This window comes from Kryptolebias marmoratus, linkage group LG13 (assembly GCF_001649575.2).
Source record: "Kryptolebias marmoratus isolate JLee-2015 linkage group LG13, ASM164957v2, whole genome shotgun sequence".
Lineage (NCBI taxonomy): Eukaryota > Metazoa > Chordata > Actinopteri > Cyprinodontiformes > Rivulidae > Kryptolebias > Kryptolebias marmoratus.
The window spans coordinates 2,061,067-2,083,879 of record NC_051442.1 but is presented as its reverse complement, the minus strand read 5'-3'; the positions used below and the strand labels follow the sequence as shown (position 1 = coordinate 2,083,879).

The 22,813-nt window shown below is 40.0% G+C and overlaps 1 protein-coding gene across 2 annotated transcripts in view; it reads left to right on the top strand.

The window, feature by feature from the left end:
* Positions 1-17,603, top strand: part of klf8 (Kruppel-like factor 8) — a 65,586-nt gene extending 47,983 nt beyond the window's left edge. Inside the window, exons 3-7 of one of the 2 annotated variants that reach the window (XM_017429168.3) lie at positions 3,155-3,403; positions 3,511-3,745; positions 8,125-8,233; positions 12,071-12,210; positions 12,323-17,603. In XM_017429168.3, the coding sequence (XP_017284657.1) occupies positions 3,155-3,403; positions 3,511-3,745; positions 8,125-8,233; positions 12,071-12,210; positions 12,323-12,504 (915 nt within the window). In that variant the 3' untranslated portion in view covers positions 12,505-17,603. Of the gene's footprint in view, positions 1-3,151; positions 3,404-3,510; positions 3,746-8,124; positions 8,234-12,070; positions 12,211-12,322 lie in introns of both variants that reach the window. The other variant, XM_017429167.3, reaches the window with a different exon arrangement.
* Positions 17,604-22,813: the final 5,210 nt, after the last annotated feature.

The following is a 22,813-nucleotide window of genomic DNA, read 5'->3' as shown; positions in this document are numbered from 1 at the left end:
CAAGAGACTTTTTTTCGTCATTTGGGGTGTTCTACCTACGTGCCAAGGTTCCAGGCCTCTACGACTTACGGTTCGTCCTATCTCACGTTAGGGGGCGCTGTGGAGCAGTTTGGCCACGCCCACTTTCGATTCCATTAAAATCACGCGATTTCACACGGGGGACAGCTTTCGGTGAAGTTTGGTGAGTTTTTGAATATGCTAATGCCTCCAAATTTGCGATTTCGGGCGGAAAGGAATAATAAGAATTCCACGAAATACAATAGGCCTTCGCAGGCGCTGTCGCTGCTCGGGCCTAATAAGAATTCCACGAAATACAATAGGCCTTCGCAGGCGCTGTCGCTGCTCGGGCCTAATAATAAGAAACATAGCAGATCCAATAGGCCTTTGCAGCGCTGTCGCTGCTCGGGCCTAAATATCGTTTGTATGAAACGGCATCAAATTTTGGATGATTAGAGTCATTTTAAAACAGCAGCGATTTTCTTTGGTCTTGTCCATGTTTAGACTAGCCATTAGCTCATCAGTCCGGTCAGAATAAAACTTTATTTCTCCAAACTGACGTTGTTTCAAGAGCTAACTACAACAGATAAGGTATGAATTGCTGATAAGCTTCCTACAGAATTACTCTTCAAAATATCCAAACTATTCCTTCACAGCATGAAATTTATGTTTCAGTAAATATAAATTAAGCTTTGGGACTAAATCAATTTAAATTTAAAGGTGTTTTAAAAGTGCAGAAATCAAATTAGACCATTTTTATTAAAAATAGATCTGCTATTTGACCCCATCTTACTGTTGTGGTTTACACCAGTATAATAAAAACACTGGATGTCTTTCTTCCTCTGAAATGAACATCATCAGTTCAGTAAGAAGACATTTTCTGTTCAGTGGACAACAAACTTCCTCTTCACTGTTTTACTCTCTCATCTTGTTTTTTCTCTTTCACGTCACCGCTCCACTCCAGGGAGGTTGCTCTGTTTATTCTCCTCTTTTGGGGTTTTTATCTGATGATTTGTGCAAAGAGAGAGGAAAAAGGAAAAAACCATGAGCGCAAGCCACAGTGGAGATGAGAGGGTGAGGCAGCGAGGGTGTGGTTGATGTAAAGGGCGAAGGATGCTGGATAAAGAGGCGGGGGTGTGGGAGAGAAAGGTGAAAGAGACGTGGTCCTGATGGGGGGGGAGACAGAGAGAGACAATGAAAAGATGGAGGGATGGAGAGAAAGGTGAAGCTAAAAGATGAGCGGACTGGTAGGGAAAGGAAAGGGAGTTGGTGGTGGGTGAAACGAGTGGAAAACATGGAGTCAGCTGATGGCTCCCAGTTTCCATGGAAACGCAAGGCCTTTCCCACCCACTCTGTCTTTTTCTCTCGTTTCTCTCTCTCCCCTCCGCCTCACTCACTTCTTTCACACTTGATTTTCTTTTCAGGATTTTGTTTCCATTTTTTTTTTTGACCGTCTCACTATAATCATGTTACAGCTTTCTATTTTGTCTCTGATCGCCCCTTTTTGTCCTTCCTTTTTCTTTCTACACTTTCTGCGCTTTGCTTTTCTCTCTGCAAGAGCTTCTGAAATTTCACTTTCCCCTCACAGAGTTTTGTGCATGTTCAGGATTTTCAGCATTGGCTAGAAATGTTCCTCCTCTCCTCTCCTCGATATGAGAAATTGTCCTGGAGCTGTGAGAGAAAATAGACAGATATTGTTTTAAAAAGGTTAAGCTGTAACATATCGCCTCACGTGTTGCAGTTAAATTTGCAAAACAAACAGTTAAGTTATTTAATTGTGGTTATTTGCATGCAGAAAGGCGTTTTAGATGATGCAAATGTGTCCACCTTTGTGAGCACAGCTTCCAGCCAAACTGTCTGACCTGATAAAAGGGTGTAGCTGCATCCCCACCCTCTCCTCCTCACCCGGAGCCAAACTGGACCAAAGCCAGATCCTGGGCTGGAGGCTTGCTGCTGCTCCCTCTCCCACTCCCATTCCTCTCATCTCTCTCACACTCTTCCTCTTTATCCCCCCTCAGCCAGTACCAGTCTCTCTCCATACCCATGCAACCCCTTCTGTCTCTGTCCGTCTCACTTTCTCCTCCACCTCCCCCTCTTCCCAGTGTACCACACAGCAGCCATTGTTCCCTGTTCTTTGGCTCTGCGTGGCAGCTGAGCCCTGGGTGGCAGGAGAGGAGATCGGTGCTCCATTCCTCTGAGGAGGCAGAGAAAACTGGGGCTTAGTGTCAAAACGCCTGATGATGGGTATGAAAGGTTTTCTTCAGGAGGTAGCAGATGCTCACTGCAAACATTGGCACTTCTATTGATTCAAAAAGGAAATCAAAGCACAAAACCACGTCTAATTTTTTTATGATTTGTTTCTAAGCAGCCAGACTTTATTGTAATTTTATAAAAGCGGCCTTGATCAAACATTCCTTAAGCTTTCTGATTAAATATTAAAGGGTTTATTTGTACTTTATTGGACTAAATGAGTCTAAAATATTTTTTGGAAATGCCTTAAAAAGGAATGAAAAACTACTGATCAAAACCAACTACAAAAAATCCAAGAAAGTCTGGCTGCTTGGAAACATAACACAAAAAAATGAGGGACTGTTCAAGACTTTTGCACAGTACTCTTTACGTTTTAGCTGTTTAGAGTTGAAGCAGTACCCAGAAGTGGTGTTATAGTGTACACAGTTTGAATTATTTCAGCTCTTTAAAAGGCAAATATTATGTTTGTGCATGATTATCCACAATGCTATAACACCTGTCGGCATCAAGAGTGAAAAGAAAGCTTCTAAAGACAAATTCAGAATGCTTTGTTGTGATTGGTAAAGATTCTAAAACTCATCTCAAACCTTTTTGAGGTTCATTTCCCGAATTCTATAGCACTAGAGTTGTATTTTGAGTCGTCACTGATGTCTCAAACCCATCTCAGTTTTGTCTCAGACGTCTCCACCTGTCTCAGTTGTGTAAGAGCCTGCAAATATTCAGAACTCTGTGAGACTGCGATGAAGTATTTGTGTAATTTTGTGCAATATTGAGTCAAATTTGAGTAGCTAACTAGTCTCCAGTGAGATGTTATCTTAAGCTCTCTTATCTTAAAGTTCTTAAACTCTTGTTTAATCTGATTTCTAATATTTTCCTCTGTTTTGTCCCTTCATGTTCTTTTCAGCAGGCGAATGTAGGTGATGACTGCTCGCAACCAACAGACCTGAAGGTGAAGTCAGAGTTCAAGACGGAGCCCTCCTCGCCTCACTCGAGCCCCGCTGAGGACCAGACCGAACCCGTCGACCTGTCGCTCAACAAGCCTCGCGCCACTTCCACAACAAACACCACAGTCAACCCCGCCCCCAGCAGTTCTGTGTCCCAGCCCAGCCTTTCTGCCACACCCGTCCCCTCCTCGGTACAATCAATAGGCTCCATGGTAACAACAAACTCTTATCTCTTACATTTTTTGGTAAAAGGACATTAGGGGACTGCAGACAGTAAGGTTGCAGCAGTCAGGTATAATCTTTTGCTTTTCCCTTTCAGGTCCTCTCTCCGGGCTCCATCTTAGCCACACAGGGGGCCGGGGGCCAGCAGATTCTCCACGTTATCCACACAATCCCTTCAGTCAGCATGCCAAGCAAGGTGGGCCAGCTGCAGACCATCCCTGTGGTGGTGCAGTCGCTGCCTGTAGTCTACACCACCATGCCTACTGACGGCGTCGCCACGGCAGCCATCACTGTGCCACTCATCGGCAGCGACGGGCGCTCAGAAGGATCTGGTGAGTCGCCCAGCCCTGGAGCCACGGTGGAGATTAACAAAGTTGTTTTTTTCGTCATTGTTTGAAGGAAACAACAAAAGAGAAGAGCATCAATTCAGTAAGAACAACAAAAAAATGTGATAATGAATGAAAACAAACTGAAGATGTAGTTGGATTTGATAGGAGCCAGGGACCGAGTCCACAGCTTTGTGGGACACCAGCACCGATGGTCAGATTTAATGATTGGTGCTTGGAGCTACATATTGAGGTGTTAAACTTTAAGTTCTGCAGTTTTGTGATGAGTTTGCCGGGCAGGACAGAAAACAGATTGGATCGAACGGCCTTTGATGCCGTTTTTTACCCTAAAACGTCAGGTGGTTGTAACTTTAGCAGCACAGGAAGTCACTGTTTAAAGTTTAGCAAAGCAGTATAACCTCCAAGTCCTTCACTGTTCCTCACCACGTTGTTTACGCAGAGATTTTGGTCTCTGAGGATTACAGCCTCTCTTTTGGTGTGTGTTTGTGGTTTGTTAAACTCTCAGCATGTCTGTCTTTCTGGAAGCTCCCCATATGTGCCAGATGATTGATGGTCCCGGTAAAATTAGGAAGACATCCTAGATCACTTTTAGGAATCTGTTCCGGGTTGTTGAGAGATGTTTTTCTACATTACTTTTACGATTTCTGTGTGAAACCCTGATTCTCATGAAACTACAGAGAAAAGGAGGCTGAAAGAAGTCTCATCCATCTGAGTAAACTCAGCAAGACGATGGACTTTTGCTGAGGAGGGCTGGCTGAAAAGGCCTCCACCCCTTTGACAAACTGCAGTGAAGTCCCTCGGTGAAGTCAGTTCAGTTCACCTTGGTTTCTAATTTAAACCAGCACTGCCTCAACTCAGGAATGTAAACGATTCAGGCAGTCGCCCTGGAAAACATCCAAAAGAGAGTCTGCAGCACACAAAGTGGCCTGAAGATGCTCTCAGACGGTTTTTCCTCAACAATCTGGGCTGTTCAGTACATGCCAGAAGCTGCGGTGTTGTAATACATCATCAACTTTTTCCTTCATCTTAGTCTTGAACTGCCGTTTCTACTTCCCTTGAGTTCCTGCTACGGCTTCCAAAAGTGTCAGGTCAGGAGTTTTGAAGGCTTAGAACAGACTGTAATCAGTTTTGATAAATGTGGGAGTCCTCTCTCTGCCTGTCTCTTGTTTTATGTGCATAAAATTAGATATGACAAATGCTTGAAAGTCCTTTAACAGAGTATTTGTCACGGTTCTGGGTAAGGCTGTCTGGAGACACTTCAGGGTAATGAGCAGGAAAAAAAAAAGCTGACGAGGGAGAGATAAAAACACCTTTTGTAAATAAGTTCAGGGATTTATCAGTTTATTTTTAGACAAGGAACAGGTCCAGTACTTGTTGACTTACGAAATTAAACACAACTTGCCTGTACAATCAACTTCTTTTATCTAGAGGTAGTTCTCTTTTTATTTATATGTTCTATTTACATCCTATTAAAAACTTTCCAAAATAAAGTCTGAGGTGAATATTAGCTGAAGAACCAGCTGGTTTGGGGTTGGTGGTTAGTATGGGTAAGACATGATCAGTCCCAGTTCTTAAGTAATTCCTGTTGATTGGAATAAAGGGGAAACCAAATTGTACTGATGTATTCTGTCTGAGGACAAATACAAGGATTGGTAAATCAACTTTAGCTCCAAGTTTCAGTTCTGTGACACAGCAGCTCACAGTTAAAACAGCTGAGACTGAAACTCAGATCTGTAAGATCTGCAGATTTCCTGCCATCAGGCTGCGTTTCCCCTGATAAAATTTACAAACTCTGACACAGAAGAATAAAAATCTCAAGATATGTATGTCATGTCTGTGTCAGCTGTATGTATTTGACAAATATGTGATCTTATTTTCTTACTGAACAACATCGGGATGAGTTTTCTCTCAGACAGTGGACAAAATGATGACGATCTTTTCTTTTAGCACACTTCCTGAAATACCCCCACTTAAAATAACTGAGGTTGAGGGTAAAACAAAGTGTCTTGGTGAGGATACACAACACAACACCGGGTTGATGAGCTAACAGCTTGTCTGAAAGGGGGCAAAACAAAAAGGATCGTTGCCAATCAGTTCATGCAAAGGATGTTTTATAAACCTTTACAACACGTCAGTCGTGCATTTAATGGTTATTCCAGCTGAAAGATTATGATATTTCTGCAAGAAACAAGAGCTAGCTTCTGCTGCTATTAGAATTTATAAATATTTCAATATTAAAACCATGAAAAGCGAAACTGATGGTGGCATGGTTCTAAAATAGTGTCATCATGAACCGCTGTGAGAACTTTGAGACTAAAGTTGAAAACCCCACACAGCTGTTCGTTTTACTGTCCACTGGAAGTGAGCCCACCTGACGTCAGACTGTTTCTGCTTTTGAAAAAGCTCTGTTGTTTATGCAGTTTGCACACGAGGATTGTCCCTTTAAAGGCTGTTGTTCTGTCGATAAGAGGGCTGTCACTCAGACAAAGAGTGGAGGCATGCCAGGAGGTGGAGCAGAGAAGAACTCGGATGTTCTGTTTCGTCTGGCGTACCTGCAAAGTGAACAAACAGGAGGCAGCTGACGTCTCGTGCTGCCATGTTGTGTGGGAGGAAGAGGAGACGGAAGCTCGAACAGAAAGAGAGCTTGATGATGTGGAGGTGGGAAGGATGAGGAGGAGAGTGTGTGTGTGTGTAGTGGGGGGCCTTTTAACAGAAGAAAAGCCACAGCGGTGAGGGGTTGGGTGGAGGGGCTAAATTATCTGGAGAGACAAAAAGGCAAGGCTTGTCTTGGTGAGTGACCCTCCCCACGTATGCATATACTCCACCCAAATTCCTCGCATCACCCCACCCCACCCCTTCCTGCTCTCCTCTGGACTTTAAACAGTTCAGCTTCCACATTCCTGCAGAGAGCAACAGAAAGGGGTTTGAGTTGCAACTTCTGCCTCATTAATTATATTTTCTGACCAAATAATTAATGATTTCACGTAACGGGGATGTCGCTTCATTTCTGAGCAGATTTTTAAAAATTGTGCCACAGATTTTGTCTCAAAATAGTCTCCAGAGTTGTTGCGAGTGTCTTGAAATCATCTCAATTTAAATTTTGTTGTTTAGTTTAGTTTAATTTTCAAATTAATGTGCACAACCTAAAATACAGTTTCACACACTGTGGACATTAACAAAATAGGCCATTATTTGTTTAATTGGCTGTTCAGAATGAACACTTTATTGGTTGCAAACAGCGAGAATTCAGATTGTAGCAGAAAATTTGTAGATTTTCTTGTCATTTTTTTTACAGATTTGAATCATCCTCTTGTCTCCAAGTGTCACAGCCCAGTGAGATACTGCATTTCATCTACTATCACCTAAATTTGCTGTGTGGATTTAGAAAATTGGGAATCAAAGTGTTTCTCAATAAATTATTGGCATGCAGTTTGTGTCCTTTTTTAATAGATCAATATTTCCACACAAAATCTTACCTCTGTGAACATAAAATCATTGGATTCCTTCATCAGGGTGTTATATATTAGATACAAATCTAAATTTAACCATTTAAAGTTTCTTTTAATAGAGTTTTTAGAAGACTTTAACTGAAAGTGACATGTTACTGTAGTCAGTGAATCAGCTGAAAGTTTCAGCTGAATCTCCGTTCGGTGAGATCGTCATGTTTGTCTCAGGATTCATCTCCAGTAGGAGCTTCTTACTTTGTCTCTGTCCTACTGGAGGACTTGGAGACAGAAGGCAGCCCGTCTTCCTTGCATTAGCTGAGGTAGACGTGAATTTCAACTTTCTGAAAGCAAAGAAACAGTAATGTTACTCTGAGCTTTAAAACAGCCTCCTTCCTTCAGAAGTATTTGTGAGGATTTTTCAGCAGCTTGCCAAACCTCAACATGGCTCCCGATCGCCCCGAGGGGTTTTTCTTTCACTTAATTGCTAATTAGCTTTTGTATGTTCAGAATATTTTCCATTAACATCTGTTCATATCATCATTCTTGTACTTTTGACACTGTAAGAAAGGAAAGAAATGCAGGAAGGAGATAATAAAGAACGTTAGGATGCATGCAAACGTCCAACATGTGATTTGGTCATCAGTTGAGCCGATAATGCTGCACACACACACACACACACACACTCACACACACACTTAGCCCAGGTCTTTGTCTTGTCAAGCTGCTTAAATCTTGACATTGTCATTCTCCAGTTAACCTCCTGCTGTTCTATTCTCCGTTTTCCTCCCATTCCCACCTCTTCTCTTTTTATAAACTCCACCTTTCACCAACTGCACGTCTCGTTTCATCTGTTTTAAACATCGACATCCGTTCCTCATCCTCTCATCCTCTCCTCCTCTCATCCTCTCCTCCCTGCAGTTCGTATTAAACCGGGTTCCACGTCTCCGGAGTATCAGAGTGACAGTGATGCAGAGAGCGGCACCGAGTCCGGATCGGCCTCTCTCAGCGCCCAAAGCCTCGAAGCAGGGTGAGTCAACACGTTGTGCTTTTCTGCAGAAGTGGATTAACTGTAGATTTAAAGCAGTGCAGAGTGCAAATATCTTCCGAAGCCAGGTTCACATGGCAAGACTTCATGTTTTTCTTGCTCAAAATGCATGCCGGTTCTGTCAGGAAAGCTGCAGATTCAATTCTTTAGGTGAGGATAAATCACACAGGAATATAATCACTGTCTTTGGATTGTCAAGACAACTAGTTTTGAAGATAATTAAACAAATACAGTATAGTTACACATACATTTGTGTGTTCTGTAACTATAGAAATTCTTCTGGTTTGTTATCTCCTTATAAACAGAAGTTATTTTGGTAAATGTTACCATGTGGCTGTAATGACTGTGGAAAAAAATCAGTTTTCTCTGTACAATACTTCTGGACTAGACATTTCTTTTTCTTCTTTAATTGTGTGAGATTTCTCTTCTGCTTCTATTACAAGTACTGGAACCACTAAAGAAAAGAACTCCAGCTGTTTTATTTTGAAACTCTTAGTTTAAACACCAGTTCAATCAAGGATGACTGATAATCTTCATAAACATAAACTGACAGTCGAACGCAGCGTCCACTAGTTATGAAAATTGAATGAAGTTTCCATGATGTCATCATCTGGTTTAAACCTGAGACCATCAACATGTTTAATAATACTGGAGCCCATACACCAGCCCAGGAGTTGAAGCCGGAAGTCGAACAGCGTCTCCGTAGGACGGTCTCAGGGAAAGTTAAAGACTTGCACTCACATATCTGCAAATCACTACATTTAAGAAACTACTGGACTGAACTTGTTCAAACTGCACCATTCAATGTACTTCAGGATGATCTATTTTATGCTTTAAAGTTTGGAATAATTACCTTTAATTTCTGTTCCAGTTGGATTATTACTTCTTAAATCAAATGTTACTTTTAAGGACGCTAATATTACCATTTCTGCGTAACGTCACATGACTCTATAGGCTATAATACAAGTCAGCAGGGCCAGGAAGAGAGAGAGAGACTAATGTGAAGCAGGGTTTATGGGAAATTTGGTCTTTGTGTGGGTCACCTCCCTCGCCTGCAGCCTCCTGACTAATTACATTACTGCAGTGCAGCCATGGATGCTTATATAACCTTATATAACCCAGAGTAGAGCAGAACACGCTGGAGACGCCCAGCCTGTAACAGAGAAAGACAAAATGTCCACATGTGTAGAGCTCCTCGAACACAGGAACCTTTGGGTTGTTTGCAGGGAGAGGTCTGGATGTGTTACAGGTTGTTACGTTATCTGCTGCAGAGTTTCTGTGAGTTAGTGTCCAGAGTGTTTATTAGAAAATCAGGACAGAGCGGCTGCCACGCCCGGTGGGCGCGGCAGTCTTACTTAACCGTATTTTCAGGGCGTGGATGTTAATGGTTTCCTCAGAGCTGGAATCTGCCACATATGTGAGAGACACTGATAAAAAAATGTGTGTTTGTGGGTCGTTTTATATGTGTGAGAGAGATTATTTGGACAGTTGTGTGTCTGTTCTGTGAGTGAGAGAGAAGGAGACCGTGTGTCTGTGTGTGTGTGTGTGTGTGTGTGTGTGTGTGTGTGTTGCTGGGCAGGGCTGTCCCAGAACCGCGGTGTAAACAAGGTTACATAATCCAGTTTGCCGTCACACCTCTTTGTAAAATGGCTTGGGAGATTACTGATTTTATTTTATTTATTTATTTTTTAAAAGTTTTATTTAAATCACAATTATCCCCAAAACAATAAAGTATTCTGAATTTGTTAATACATAAACAGGTTTATATGGCTTTTGTTTGCCGGATCCTTTGTTGTTGAACTGAAGAAGGAAATAAGAAATAAAAATATGTGAGGTTTTGAAGCTGTGACACAGAGTAAAAGTGAAACAGGATCTTTTGTGTTTCTGTTTGTCGCCTCCTGGTGGCTAAAAGATGAACACAAGTTCACAAGTTTTAAATATTTTTCTCAAGATGTAAATGTGGCTCAAATTACACCAAAAACAAATCCAATCAGTTCCTTTTGTCGCTCTTTTTAAAAAAATATTTTGTCGTAGATCTGGTGTTTTTGTACAAGAACTGAACACCATGCATCAAAAGTTGTGCTCTGGTTTTTATAGAGAAGCTGTCTGCTGCTTTCGTTCATGTTTTATCACATTGGAAGCAGATTTGCCACAGAACCTTCTCCCATGACGTCTGACATCACTGTTTACAACTTTGAGAGCTGAATTTTTGAGTAGCCCTGCAGCTGTCGGCTGTTTGGCACAGGACCGAGGAGACCGGACTGTAGCTCAGACTCTACAGCAGGGGTCTCCAATCCTGGTCCTGGAGGGCCACCATCCTGAATGTGTTACCTGTTTCCTGCTCCAACACACCTGATTCAGAGGTTAAATCCCCTCTTCATGTTCTGCAGAAGCCTGTTAATCACCCATTGATTCAGATCAGGTGTGTTGGAGCAGAGGAACAAGTAAAACCTGCAGGATAGTGGCCCTCCAGGACCAGGATTGGAGACCACTGCTCTACAGCATCAGTGCATGAAGGGAATTATTACGGCAAAATTCAGACATAGTAACGATATGTATCACATGTGGTATAAATACATACGTTTTTTTGTTTTATAGTTGTCCTCAAATTATTGATAAACATGTTTTTTTCTCAGGCAGTAGAATCTCTTGATCTGTTCATAGTTTTTATCTGAGATCTGTTGTGGCAGCTAACCCAGATGTGGATTCATATGAGCCTGTGCCGAATGGGTTTTCTTCTGTTGAGTAATTCACTCTTTGTCGTTCTGGTGCTTTCATCCTAAACTAGACTGATCCAGACTTTAAGATTTCTCAGTTTTATCCAGACTAAAATGAAAAAAGTGAGAAGCTCTTTAAACCTCGACTAAGATCAAACTAAATTTAAATTCAAACTTTTGAACCAATCAAGAAGAGTCATAACAAGAAAACTCAATGGTTATAGTATTTCAGGAGAGAAGACCTTTTTTTGTTTTAAAAAAATATAACCTGAAACAGAGGCTGCAGGATACGTTACGGTCAACAACTATGTTCCTGTGGCTAATTCCAACAAACTATCTATCTGATTCCTCTCGAATTGTGTTGGATGTTGGCGCACAGCAACTAAATCTCTTTCTTTCTTTCGTTCAGTTACAGTCTTCCTGCTGGCATGCTAACTCAGACATTAGCCTGTCACTGAACATATGAGTGTTAAATAGAAGCATGGAGGTGATAACCACAGGAAGTAGTTATGTCATAAAATTATTGGGTGTTAAACCAAACTCAAATGTGTGTAAAGCAACAAACCTTTGTTCCAGACAAGGATATTTAAAGAATAATTTCTAAAAAAAAAACAAAACAAGAGAAAAGGCTTTTTCTGTGACAATACAGTGTGAAAGCAGATCGCTGAGGTTTGTTGAAGAATCAGAAACTGAGTTGTTAAAGCTAAAAGAAGCCAAAAATAGCTAAACTCGTCCCACAAGCTAAAAGTAGCCAAGCGCTAGCTAAATGCTAAAAGTAGTATAAGAAGAAAAAACAGAGCAAGTATAGTGAAGTAAATTTCAAAGAGAAAAATGTTTTTGAGATAATTCAAGAGATCTCAGTTTATTTCTATGGGACAAATGTTTTGTAAAGAAGTTTAACAAACAAACCCCAAAGCATCCATCTCCTGAATGAGCTGAGGGTTTTGATACATGAATTTAAAATAACCACAAAGTATGCAGAAGTAATATTGTATGGACAAATAGAAAACAGGACAACAATGGTGTGAAAGCTGAATCAGCGTTCACACAACTAGGAGAAGTCTGGCTCAGCATCAGTAATTCCTCTCTGTTTGGGCCTCAGGTCAGTGATGGACTTGGAGCCCGTTGATCCCGATACGCTGGACCTGAAGAGGCGGCGGATCCACATGTGTGATTATGAAGGCTGTAAAAAAGTTTACACCAAGAGCTCCCACCTCAAAGCCCACAGGAGGATACACACAGGTAAGAGCAGAGCAGCCGACACAAACATCCGACCGAAATATTCTTCGAGGTTTAACCATTTAAACCCAATACAAAAATATAGTTTGTAAGAGTGATGATTGTGTTTGTGCAGGAGAGAAGCCGTACCACTGTACCTGGGAGGGCTGCACCTGGCGCTTCGCTCGCTCTGACGAGCTCACCCGACACTTCCGCAAGCACACAGGAATCAAACCTTTCCGCTGCACCGAGTGCGACCGCTCCTTCTCCCGATCCGACCACCTGTCTCTGCATCGCCGTCGCCACGTGATGATGTGACCCCCTGGTTTCTCTCGTATCAGAGCCCCTCGCCTCACATGAGCCTCTGCTACGCCCTTTACCTTTTTATTTGAATCCTGCAAGATTCTAAGGCCAATCTGCAGATGAAAAGAGGGAACCTTCCTCCTCCTCTCCATCTTGAAGTCCCAGGATTATCGGGACTGTCTGTGCATTTGTGTTCATGCATGGTGGAAATAATAATTAGCATCTTTGTGGACCCCAAACCAGCCCTTTTTCTACAATCCTAGACTCAGTTTTCAGATCTCAGAGTCATCTTTTCTGAAGCAGAATGGACTGAAAGACATTCAGCAGCAGGAACGTTCATAGATCCATCCAGCTATCCTTCAATCCATCCAAAGAAGAGGAGGAAGAGGAGGGAACGGGTTTGATTTCAAATGGATGTCACTTCAGCTGCTCTTTTGGTTTTCAACATTCTGTGCAGAGTTAAAGAGTCACCTTTTTTCTTTAGAAGCTAAGGTGACTCTTATAAAAACTTCCTGAAATGTTTCCAGGAGCTAAGGAACCTTTTACTCTGAGTTCAAACTTCATAAAATATAAATAAATGATGCTCCAATTCCAGATTGAACAACAATCAAATGAGGCTGTAAAGTCCTAAAATATTAGACATGTTTTCAGAGCAGTAATAAAGTCAAAATCTTCCTATTCAACATTACAAAACTGTATACTTTCAAAATATTGTGGTGGATATAAGCTTAAAAAAAGCTATAATATGAGAAATCAAACTAATTGCTCATCTTTATTTATAGAAACAGTTTTTGAAAATAAACCTAAAATGTTCTTATGGCTACTTTTGCAGGGCTTTGTAGAAACAGTTGTCTGTTTTTATAAAATTGAGCTTCTTGGACAAATGTTTAAGTTTTGTCGACGCCGTGGGGACGAAAGGTAGAATCAGGAAGTGGTACCTGCAGGTTCTGGGGTTGTTTTTGGTGCTTTGGAAACTCAAACAGGTTTGGCTAAAATGCACATCAGTCGGTTTATTTATGTTCAGCAGCTGAAGTGACGTTAAATAAAACTCCTCTCCCCCCCGGTACAAGGAGCTACAAGACTGTGAACTTCATAAAGACTAATTAGTTTTCAGCGTATCGGTCACACTGTTGTGTTCTCCCCCCTGTGCACACACACCTTTCTGATCCTTCTTTAATAACAGTATTTGCTTTGTATGCTTTGTTGTTGGTGTTTTACAAAAAAAAGGAAAAAAAAAATAGAAAGGCCTTCAGTGCACAGATTTTTTTGTTTGTTTTTTTTCTCCTCTTCGCCAGGTTTGCCGCTCTGAACAGAACGGCTTCTTTCTTTTGTAAAAAACGAAACAAAAACAAGTTCAGATATTTTATTTGTTTTCCGAGGCTCTGAAAAAGCGGGCAACACAAACAGTTTGAGAGTTAAAACTTTCATACAGCAGGGAAAACCGGGAGTTTTTCAGAGAGTGTGTGTTACTTGTATGTGTTGTTTGTGTGTGTGTGTGTGTGTGTTTTGAGACAAAATCACATACTAAGAATAGAAGATTTTTATGAGTGTGTGTTCCGGGCACTTGTTCTTTTACCTCTTGCCCGTTGAGCCTTAATAACTGAATTCAATCTGTAAGGGCGAAACCAGAACCACTGAGAGACGCCGAGTTAAAAAACAATAAAAATCATTTATTGATCTTTTTTTTTGGAGGAGATGGAAACCTGGGAACAGCCTGTGTTTTCAGCCCAAAATTAAAACATAGGAAGAGCAAATTTTGGGTTTAAGGAAGTATTAGAATCCTTTTTTTTAATGGAAAATATTAAATTAAGAAGAATGTTTTTATATTTAGGATTGTCCAGCAGTTGACACCGTGAGAATATTCCAACGTAGTCCAGAAAATGTTCTGGGTGCACCAGAAATGCCTCCCATCAGCCATCTGTGTCCAACATCCAACCTTTGAAAAAGCCATTTGTTCTGGTTTTGATCCGTTTGCAATGTTCTCATCGGCGCCAACTTGGACGGCACTGAGAAGCCGAGTGGCTGCGGGTCGTCTCTCAGAGGTTCTGGCAGAAACTAGGCACTGTGTCGGGCTGTCAGGGTCCATCACGCCTGCGGGTTTGAACCACGGGGAAACTAAGCTCTCTCCTTTCTACCACAACGGGGGTTAGTTCTCTCAGTAAGATCAGAAAACTGAATCTCTTCAACTCTAATCAGCACATTATTCCACCTTGAGATGTTTCCGAGCAGAATCGACCCCGTCCCCGGCCCTGCTCTCTAACCCACGGTGTCTGTGTCTTTGGTGGGCTGTTCTTCCAGCCCCCCTGATCTGGGCTGAACTTGATTATGCAACAAAACGCAGACCTCGCTCCACGTGCTGTTCTGAATTCAGTAGTAGCTGGTAGTTGGACCTCACAATGAACCTTAAAAAGGGACGTCAGGATGTGCAGGAGCCCGTTTTGTCAACCACAGAGCAAAGCCAACGTAAACGAAACACAAACAGGAGCTCAAACGCCGCTTGGTGATCAGAAAAAAACTACTTTTATTGTTCCGAAATGTCCTTTTAGAAACGAAAAAAGAGTTGTCATCATTTCAAACGCTTCGGTGTGAGAGCTAAACCTCGGGAATGAAGATGAACAGACAGAACACCGTCACTGGATCCGACTTTAGATTTGATCACTTGTTTCTTCAAACGAGGATAAGAAAATAAAACCTTGGGAGAGATTTTGTTTTAGCAGAGAGGAAGACATCGAACCCATTTCTCTTATTCTCTCTCTCTCTGCTTCAAGATAAAGAAAAAAGTTACTAAGCACATCTTTCTAGAAGAGTATATGCATTTGATTGCAAGTTTTTTTTTTTCTTTTGTAAACTGTTGATAAAGACGTAAAGGACAAATAATTAAAAGAAATCCATGTACATAAATGTATATAATCAGAAAGTGCAGAGTTAATGTAACGGGTGAATTTCTATTTTTAACACTGACTAGATAATGTGAAAAAAAATCTTTTTCTTCTGTTGGTTTGATGAAATGTGTTTCATTACGTGTATTTTCTTTTCTCCAAACCTAACACGTTTGTTTCGTAGTTTCTTTAAAAAAATGGTCCCACTTGTGTTGTGCACACTTGTGTTGCATGGAGAGTAGCCTTGTTTTTTTCTTCTAGTGATGTTGGTGAGCATGTCTGCGTGCGTGTGTGTGTGTGTGTGTGTGTCTGAGAGACAGTGGGAGGGGAGAGAAGTCCCTTAATGCTGAGAAACCCCACTGAGAAGTTTTTATTGTAACTGATGAAACAGGGTTTTTATTTCTGAACATCAGCAGAGTTTAATATTTCATCTCTGGACCTGATTTTATTTCAGTCACACAACAGAAAACACTCAGCTGTGAGGCAGTGTTGGTTTGGGTCAGTCAAACAGGAAGCTAGCTTCATTTTTTTTTATTAACAGCTTCCAAACAAAACATATTTTCCACTAAATGAGACAAAGACGTTACTAGAGTCAGATTTCCTGCTTGATAATAATTCACTCAGATGCTGTGTAATGTTAGGATGCCATTGTTTCAGGTGACTGTGGTAAATGTTGTAACTGTAGGTATTTTTTTTAACAAGTTTTCTTACTTATCAAGAATTTTATCAGTCCTTCACAGCCACGCAGACCCACCGGACTGAAGATCCAACTGATAAAACAAAAATCCTCAGAGAAAAGTAAAAAGGCTTTCCATTTCAGCTCATAAGTTCAAAACCCTGAGAAAACAACTTGAAATTATTATTATAAATATTAATTTTATTTACTTAAAGTTAGAATTGCAAAGTTCTGTACACAAAATCCAACATGGCTGCCCCTTACAATGATGCAACAAACAGTTTATTCACAGTTTGGTTCTTTTTTAATCATCATCATTAAGCAGTTACTGCTTAATGTCGTGTTTTCCAGATCCAAAATAAAACCATATTTATGACCTTCTTCCCCCTAAAAGTAAAACGTTTTGACTTCCAAGGCGAATGTAGCACAGCTTCGAGACCCAAAGAAAATCAGATATTCCAGTTCCTCCTGCAGTTTCTCTCTGAGGTTCGTTTGTTTCGCCAACATCGATGACACGGAGCAGTTTATGGTAGCCTGTCCAGACAGAAGTCATCGTGAAGTAGCTGAACGCTAGCTGTTCTGCTGTGACCAGATTTATTTCTGTTTATCATCCAACACACAACCCAGAAGTAATTAAATAAAATCTGTCAGTAATCCAAGCTGAACAATAAACTGTTATTGGTGATTATTTCAGAAAAAAAAAACCTCAACAGCATCTTTTGGAGAACTTTTCTAATTCTGTTGTTTATTCCTTTAAGAGCCACAAATAGAATTAATTATATTCAGATATATTATGACAGAGACAGAGATGTCATCATGGATAAATCAGAACTGATTTGAGTCTTAGCAGAAAACAAATATAATGACCCTTAAAGATGATCTGATTTGCCACAAAGGACCTCCGGCTCCTTTTCGTAGTTTGTTTAACCCCCGTGAAGCACATTAAAGTGTTATTTTAGTACTCGGATATTGGTAAAACAATCTTTTATTATATTTAAACCCAGAGCGGCACTGAGGAAGTCCGACGGTCCATGTGAGCCCCAGTTCAGATCTCACTGCTGTTGGAACTGTTGGTGATGACGATAAAAACACGTTTTGTTTTCTGCTTTGGGTTTTGTTTCATTTTTTGTTCAGTATTTCTTCAGAGCTTCTTTTCATGTTCAACAGCAGAAAGGCGGATCTGTGTTGATCCGAGTTTTATCCGTGCTGAGACCTGAAACGGGACCGAGTTCACGTCTGCGAGTGCCTCAACTCACAAACACAAACCCAAAACTTTTGGTATTTTCTATTGAATGCAGTAACTTATGGGCCAGTAGTATATTTACTCAGTGCAATGCAGTTATCATAATAATACAATTATTAATAATATTTTTTCCTTTTGTTTTTATTTGTACAGAACAAACGTGTAAAGATCAGCGAGGAAAATGTGAGCTTTTTGATACTGTGACTCATGGTGTTTAAAAGTCAGTTTCTCTCTGTACAGTTGTGATTATTTCACCTCCCTCTTCCTCCCTTCCTTCTTCTTTTATAGAATAAAAAATGTTTTTGGTGCAATTTAACTCCTGTGTTGTTTCTTACATTGTATAAACAGACGAATAAATCAAGTAAATAAGAGGATAAACATAAAACCAGAAATTAGGAGTTTGGATTCCTGACAAAATAAGCATTTGGATATGACAGAAGCGGTTTGTAAAGGTGTAATATATCAATCTTTTCTGGAGAGTAGAAGTCATTATTTTAGTTATATAACATTTTTAAAACAGATGACAATACAACAAAATCCAAACAAGAATAAAATAAAAGGACAATAAAATGTACACAGAAAGGCACAGATAATTTGATAAAATATTAAAATGTAATGCTGTTTAAACCAATGTCAAACCTAAAAAGATGAGTCTGAAGCAAGGATTTAAAAATTTCTTTTCTCTGAGCTGTAAATAAACTTCTCCAAGTTTGGAGAAAACAATTAACTTTGTATTTTAATTTGAATTTTAGGACAAAATGTGGATAAGAAATTCTGCCAGAATTCAAAGAAAAACTTTAAAAAGACTTTTGAAAAGACTGGAGAACTTTTAAAGATTACAAGACCATCTGGCTGCTGGGAAGGAAAATATTTAAGATAATATTAAAGAAGAGTTTCATGATGAAATCCTCCATCTCAGTTCTGCCTCCAGAACAAACCAGCTTTAGATCATGTGGAAGTTTAAAACTCACACATGTGTTCGGGCACAGCTAAGGTTGAAATTAACATTATTATAAAGTTTAGGCACAAAATAACAGAACATATTCGCTGCAAATTGATATTTCTGCCACAAGAGGGCGCCCTGTGGCAAACAAAGGAAAGGGTTAGCAAATAAAACCCTGCCAGTGTAAAGTGCATGTGGTGTGTTAAATGTGTGTGTGTGTGTGTGTGTGTGTGTGTGTTGGCATTTAACTCAAATAGGTTTATTGTCCTGCTGCAGTCGTGATCAGGCCAATCATTAACACGCTCAGCGTCAGTCGTTGGATCCATGCAGATGGAGACTGAGACGTTTGTGCACCATATAAATGCAATAAAAGACAAAGTTTTTTTTTTTTGCTCGGTGGTTTGGTGATGTGTGTGTGTGTGTGTGTGTGTTTATCTTTGCAGCTGCCTGGTAGAGATCGTTCAGTTCAATTTCTCTTAAGAGTGACGATTTCATGATGTGAAGGTTTTTGCACTGTTATTGTTGCCAATAAAAAAGTTTGTTTATCACAATAAGTACATTTTATGGTGTTCAAACCGTCGGACTGTGAGACTCCATGTCAAATAGAATTTATTTATGTAGCACTTTTTAGCAACAAGGCAATACAAAGTGCTTTACAACATTTTACACGAAAATACAGTCAAAACACACAACAATATCTAGAATATGACCTCAGATGATCCAAATAAAATCATGAATCTAAATGAAATCATGAAATTAAACACATCTAAAACATAAGAAACTAAACGTATCTAAAACATGAGAGATAATCTAAATGAAATCATGAAAGCACACAACAATATAAAGTTAATGTGTCCAACAGAGCTTTAATATCTGATGGTTCACTAAGAAATCTGTTCCAGCTTTTTGGAGATGTGTTGAGGCCAAACTATTCAAAATTATTTTTTAAACAGTAGTTTAAGTATTTAATATGTTTATATGTTTATGTGAATAAAAATGGATTTATGACATCCTCCGGTTTCCTTCCACAGACCAAAAACTTGCACGTTTGGTTTGTTGGTGACGCTATAGTGTCCCTCGGTGAGAGTGAGAGTGTGAATAGTTGTTTGTCTCTGTATGTCTCTGTGATGGACATGTGTCCTGTCCAGGGTGAAACCTCCAGCTCCTCTTCGTCCCGGAAAGGTAGTTATGTTTTATTTTTTGGTGAAGAACCCACAGTTGTAGTTCTGCTCATTTTCAGGACATTTAGAGTTTCTAAGAATGATTTTTTATCTTTTAAGAGCAGTTAAAGTGCGGCCTCCGTCCACTTCACCCTGCCTGCTGCTTTGGATTTGACCCCAGGTCGAACCTGCCCCACACCTCCACTGTCCCACCTGTCTGCCTCTCAGTCTGTTGTCTTTCTCCTGACTTTCAGTCCTCCACCTCTCCAGACTCTCTTCCACCTGCTCCCGACCCTCTTCCCTCTCACATGTACAGTATTTTTAAAAGCTTTTGTTTTTTTTTAATCATTGAGAACATTTTATTTATAAGTGAACAACAATATACCAAAACACATGTTATTGGATTCTTTCTTTTGCAGAGACGTACTGTTTTCCATGTCTGATAGGAATCGTCCCTCGGTGTGATTTCAGGTGACATTTACCTTCAGGCCAGCAAGCTAAAAACTGCAACAATGGATGACAACAATGCTCGGAGGCTGTAATTATCATGATTTACTAGCAGACCAGCTGGTTCTTTACACATTGCTGGTGTAGATTCTCAGTCATTCAGGGCATGTTGTTTTTTTTTTAACCTGTTTTGGGTTCAGCGCAATTCCAAGAAAAAAACTGGGTCTGAGCGAAAAAGAGAAAAACAACCTACTAAACCTGCTGAAAGCGTTTTGCAACGTGTCAATAGAAAACAACCACATGGATGAGTTGTTTTTACATTTCATCATGTTTTGATAAACTTTGCAGGTTTGGTGGATCTCATTTCTGCAGCTGAGGTTGAGCTGAGCCACAGCTGATCCCAGCATGTCTGAGTGATAAGTCACAGTCTGCAGGAGGTGAGGGTTGTTTTCACATCTTCTCACATGTAATTTGTGGATAACACAATGTGCAGCGTTCAAGTACAACATTATCCAAAACAATAAGTGTTTAAAACAACGCCCACATGCATCAACGCTGGCCTGTAAACGATGCTGGTGGAGAACCTGCAGCATTTTTTACCTTGAATGCACTTTGGCTGAGATTCCTGTGATCTTCCTCCAGTTTTTAACTGAACTGTTCCAAGAAAAAAAAACAAACTAGGTGGCAAATTTGTGATAAAGCAATTCAGAGAATTTCACACAGAGAATGTGAAAAGACGTTTTTCTGGGTTTTGTTGGGGCAAGTTTCTCGTCACTGGACTTCCTGAGCAGTTTTGTTTTGTCTAAAACATTCAGGCACCTCAGAGCAGAAACTCACTTTTTTATAAGTTTCCAAACATCATCAAGTACTTTACAGAGTGATTTACTGTTACCGTCTGAACTGTGCTCCTAAATTTACGCTTGCAACTATTAAACAAAACATGCAAATGAGAAAAGATTGAAAGTTTGCTTACACATGGGATATGTAATATGAGCATTCTAGGATTAAAACAAATGAGCAAAGCTCTGCTCAGCTTGGTAAAAAAATCATAAACCAACTCATGAATAAAAGACAAAAGCTGTAACAGGTTAATATAATCTCTGCCAAGCATCCATGACTCAGGATAAACCTTCATTTTATGAGAAAACTAAACTTTAGACTTTTAAAGTGACAACTTTTTGGAACAAGACGCTCAGGCCTCCCTTCAATCTGATTTTTAATCAGGGGGTTGACTGGAAAACGAGATGTTTTCAGCATTTATTTGGACCCATTCTGCACGGTGTGTTCTCCTGAGAGACCTTAAAACTCCACAGAATCAGTTGGACAAGTTTTAACAGGAGTTTTACTGCTGAGCGTGGAATGAGCTGCGTGTCGTGCAGTCGGCTTCGTGGAGCCTCTGGGTAAAATGTTTTTGGCAGAGCAAAGCTGAAGAAAATGTACCCGAGCAGAAAATGGAAGAGCAACCGATCGTAAATAAACAGGTGAGTCATCAGAGGGCCTTTAAGGTGACAACGAAACCTTAACCAACTCCAATTTCAACATCAGCTTACACAAACTGAAATAGATATGAAGAATATGCAAGAAAAAGAAAGGCTAAATAAGAAAGGTGAGCCAAACGAGGAAGTCAAGGAGCAAAAAGAGTGGCTGAAGATCTTTAATCTGAGACAAAATGGCTGATTTGTATTCATATCTGATAAGTTTATTTGTGCAAATACTGAGTATTTCCTGTTTATAAGTATATTTTCAGCCTCTAAGTATGTGTACTTTGGGCTTTTTTACTCATTCATGTATCAACAACTTCTGCTACCTTTCTGCTTCCTTCAGGTTTTTGCAAAAGTTGTTCCAATTTTAGCTACTGTTTCGTTGACTTTAGCTTTAAGGGGTGTATATTTGTTGTTTGTTGTCTAGCTGTTAGCATGATTGCGTAAGAACTAATGAACAGATTTTAATTACATTTTCAGGAAATCTTGATGTTGAAACAGCTGATTCAGTTTTAAAAAAGTGGTGGAGGTCTGCATTCTCCAAGTGCTCCTAGTTGAAGCATCTGTTTTGTTCATTTAGGCTTTTAGTCTTCTGCTGCTTTTAGCTTTTCCCTTGTTTTCTGCTAATATTAGCTTGTTTTCTCTTTGACAGCTCAGTTTAAAGCAAAGCCATTCAACACATTCACACAATGCATTTTTTTGTTTAGCAGGTTTAGTTTTTTCCTCCCCTTGTTTTTACTTTTATTGACAGAAATACTCAACTCTTAATGTGTGCACCATTCCATAAAACTTAAAAACCCAACAGAAACATAATGTCTTGATATACAACATATAGGAGCTTCCATGTACATCAAACACATTTTTCACGGTTTCGTAATCTTGTGCACATGGTAAGTACTTTAAGGGCGTCATCCCGAACGATGAGGCAAATCTCTGAGGCTCCAGACTGAAAGCAGTTTGGCACGAACATAATGACTACTTTCTCTGCCAACGAGCTTCTGAGGTGACTCCACCCTCTCTGGCTTTATATCTTTATGCTCTGACTAATTCTTCTTGCCTAATTGTGGAGTTTTTTTTGTGTCCTATCAGAACATCAGGTTCTTTTGTCTCATGCAACCCCAGCAGAGCAGCCTGCCGACGGCGGTAACTTTCTCATGACTAACAGGAACCTCCAACCTGCAGAGCCAGAACAGGAGCGGAGAAAATGATTAACTCCAAGTTAGCACTGATTTTATGAAAAGCTGCAGATCTTTTATCTCCCTGCAGAAATTCATTCATTCATTTATCATGTTTAAAACCTTAATTGTTGGAGTAAAACCTGTCTGTCTTTTAGAAACATTTCTCATGAACCACTGGAGAAGTTTTAAATAAACTTTCAGAAAATAATCAATAAACATACATTAACAAGTGATTAATCAAATTCAAGATGGATGCCACAACGCATCAACATTAACAAACACAAAAATAGCTAAAATTCAGTCATTTTTTCAGATAG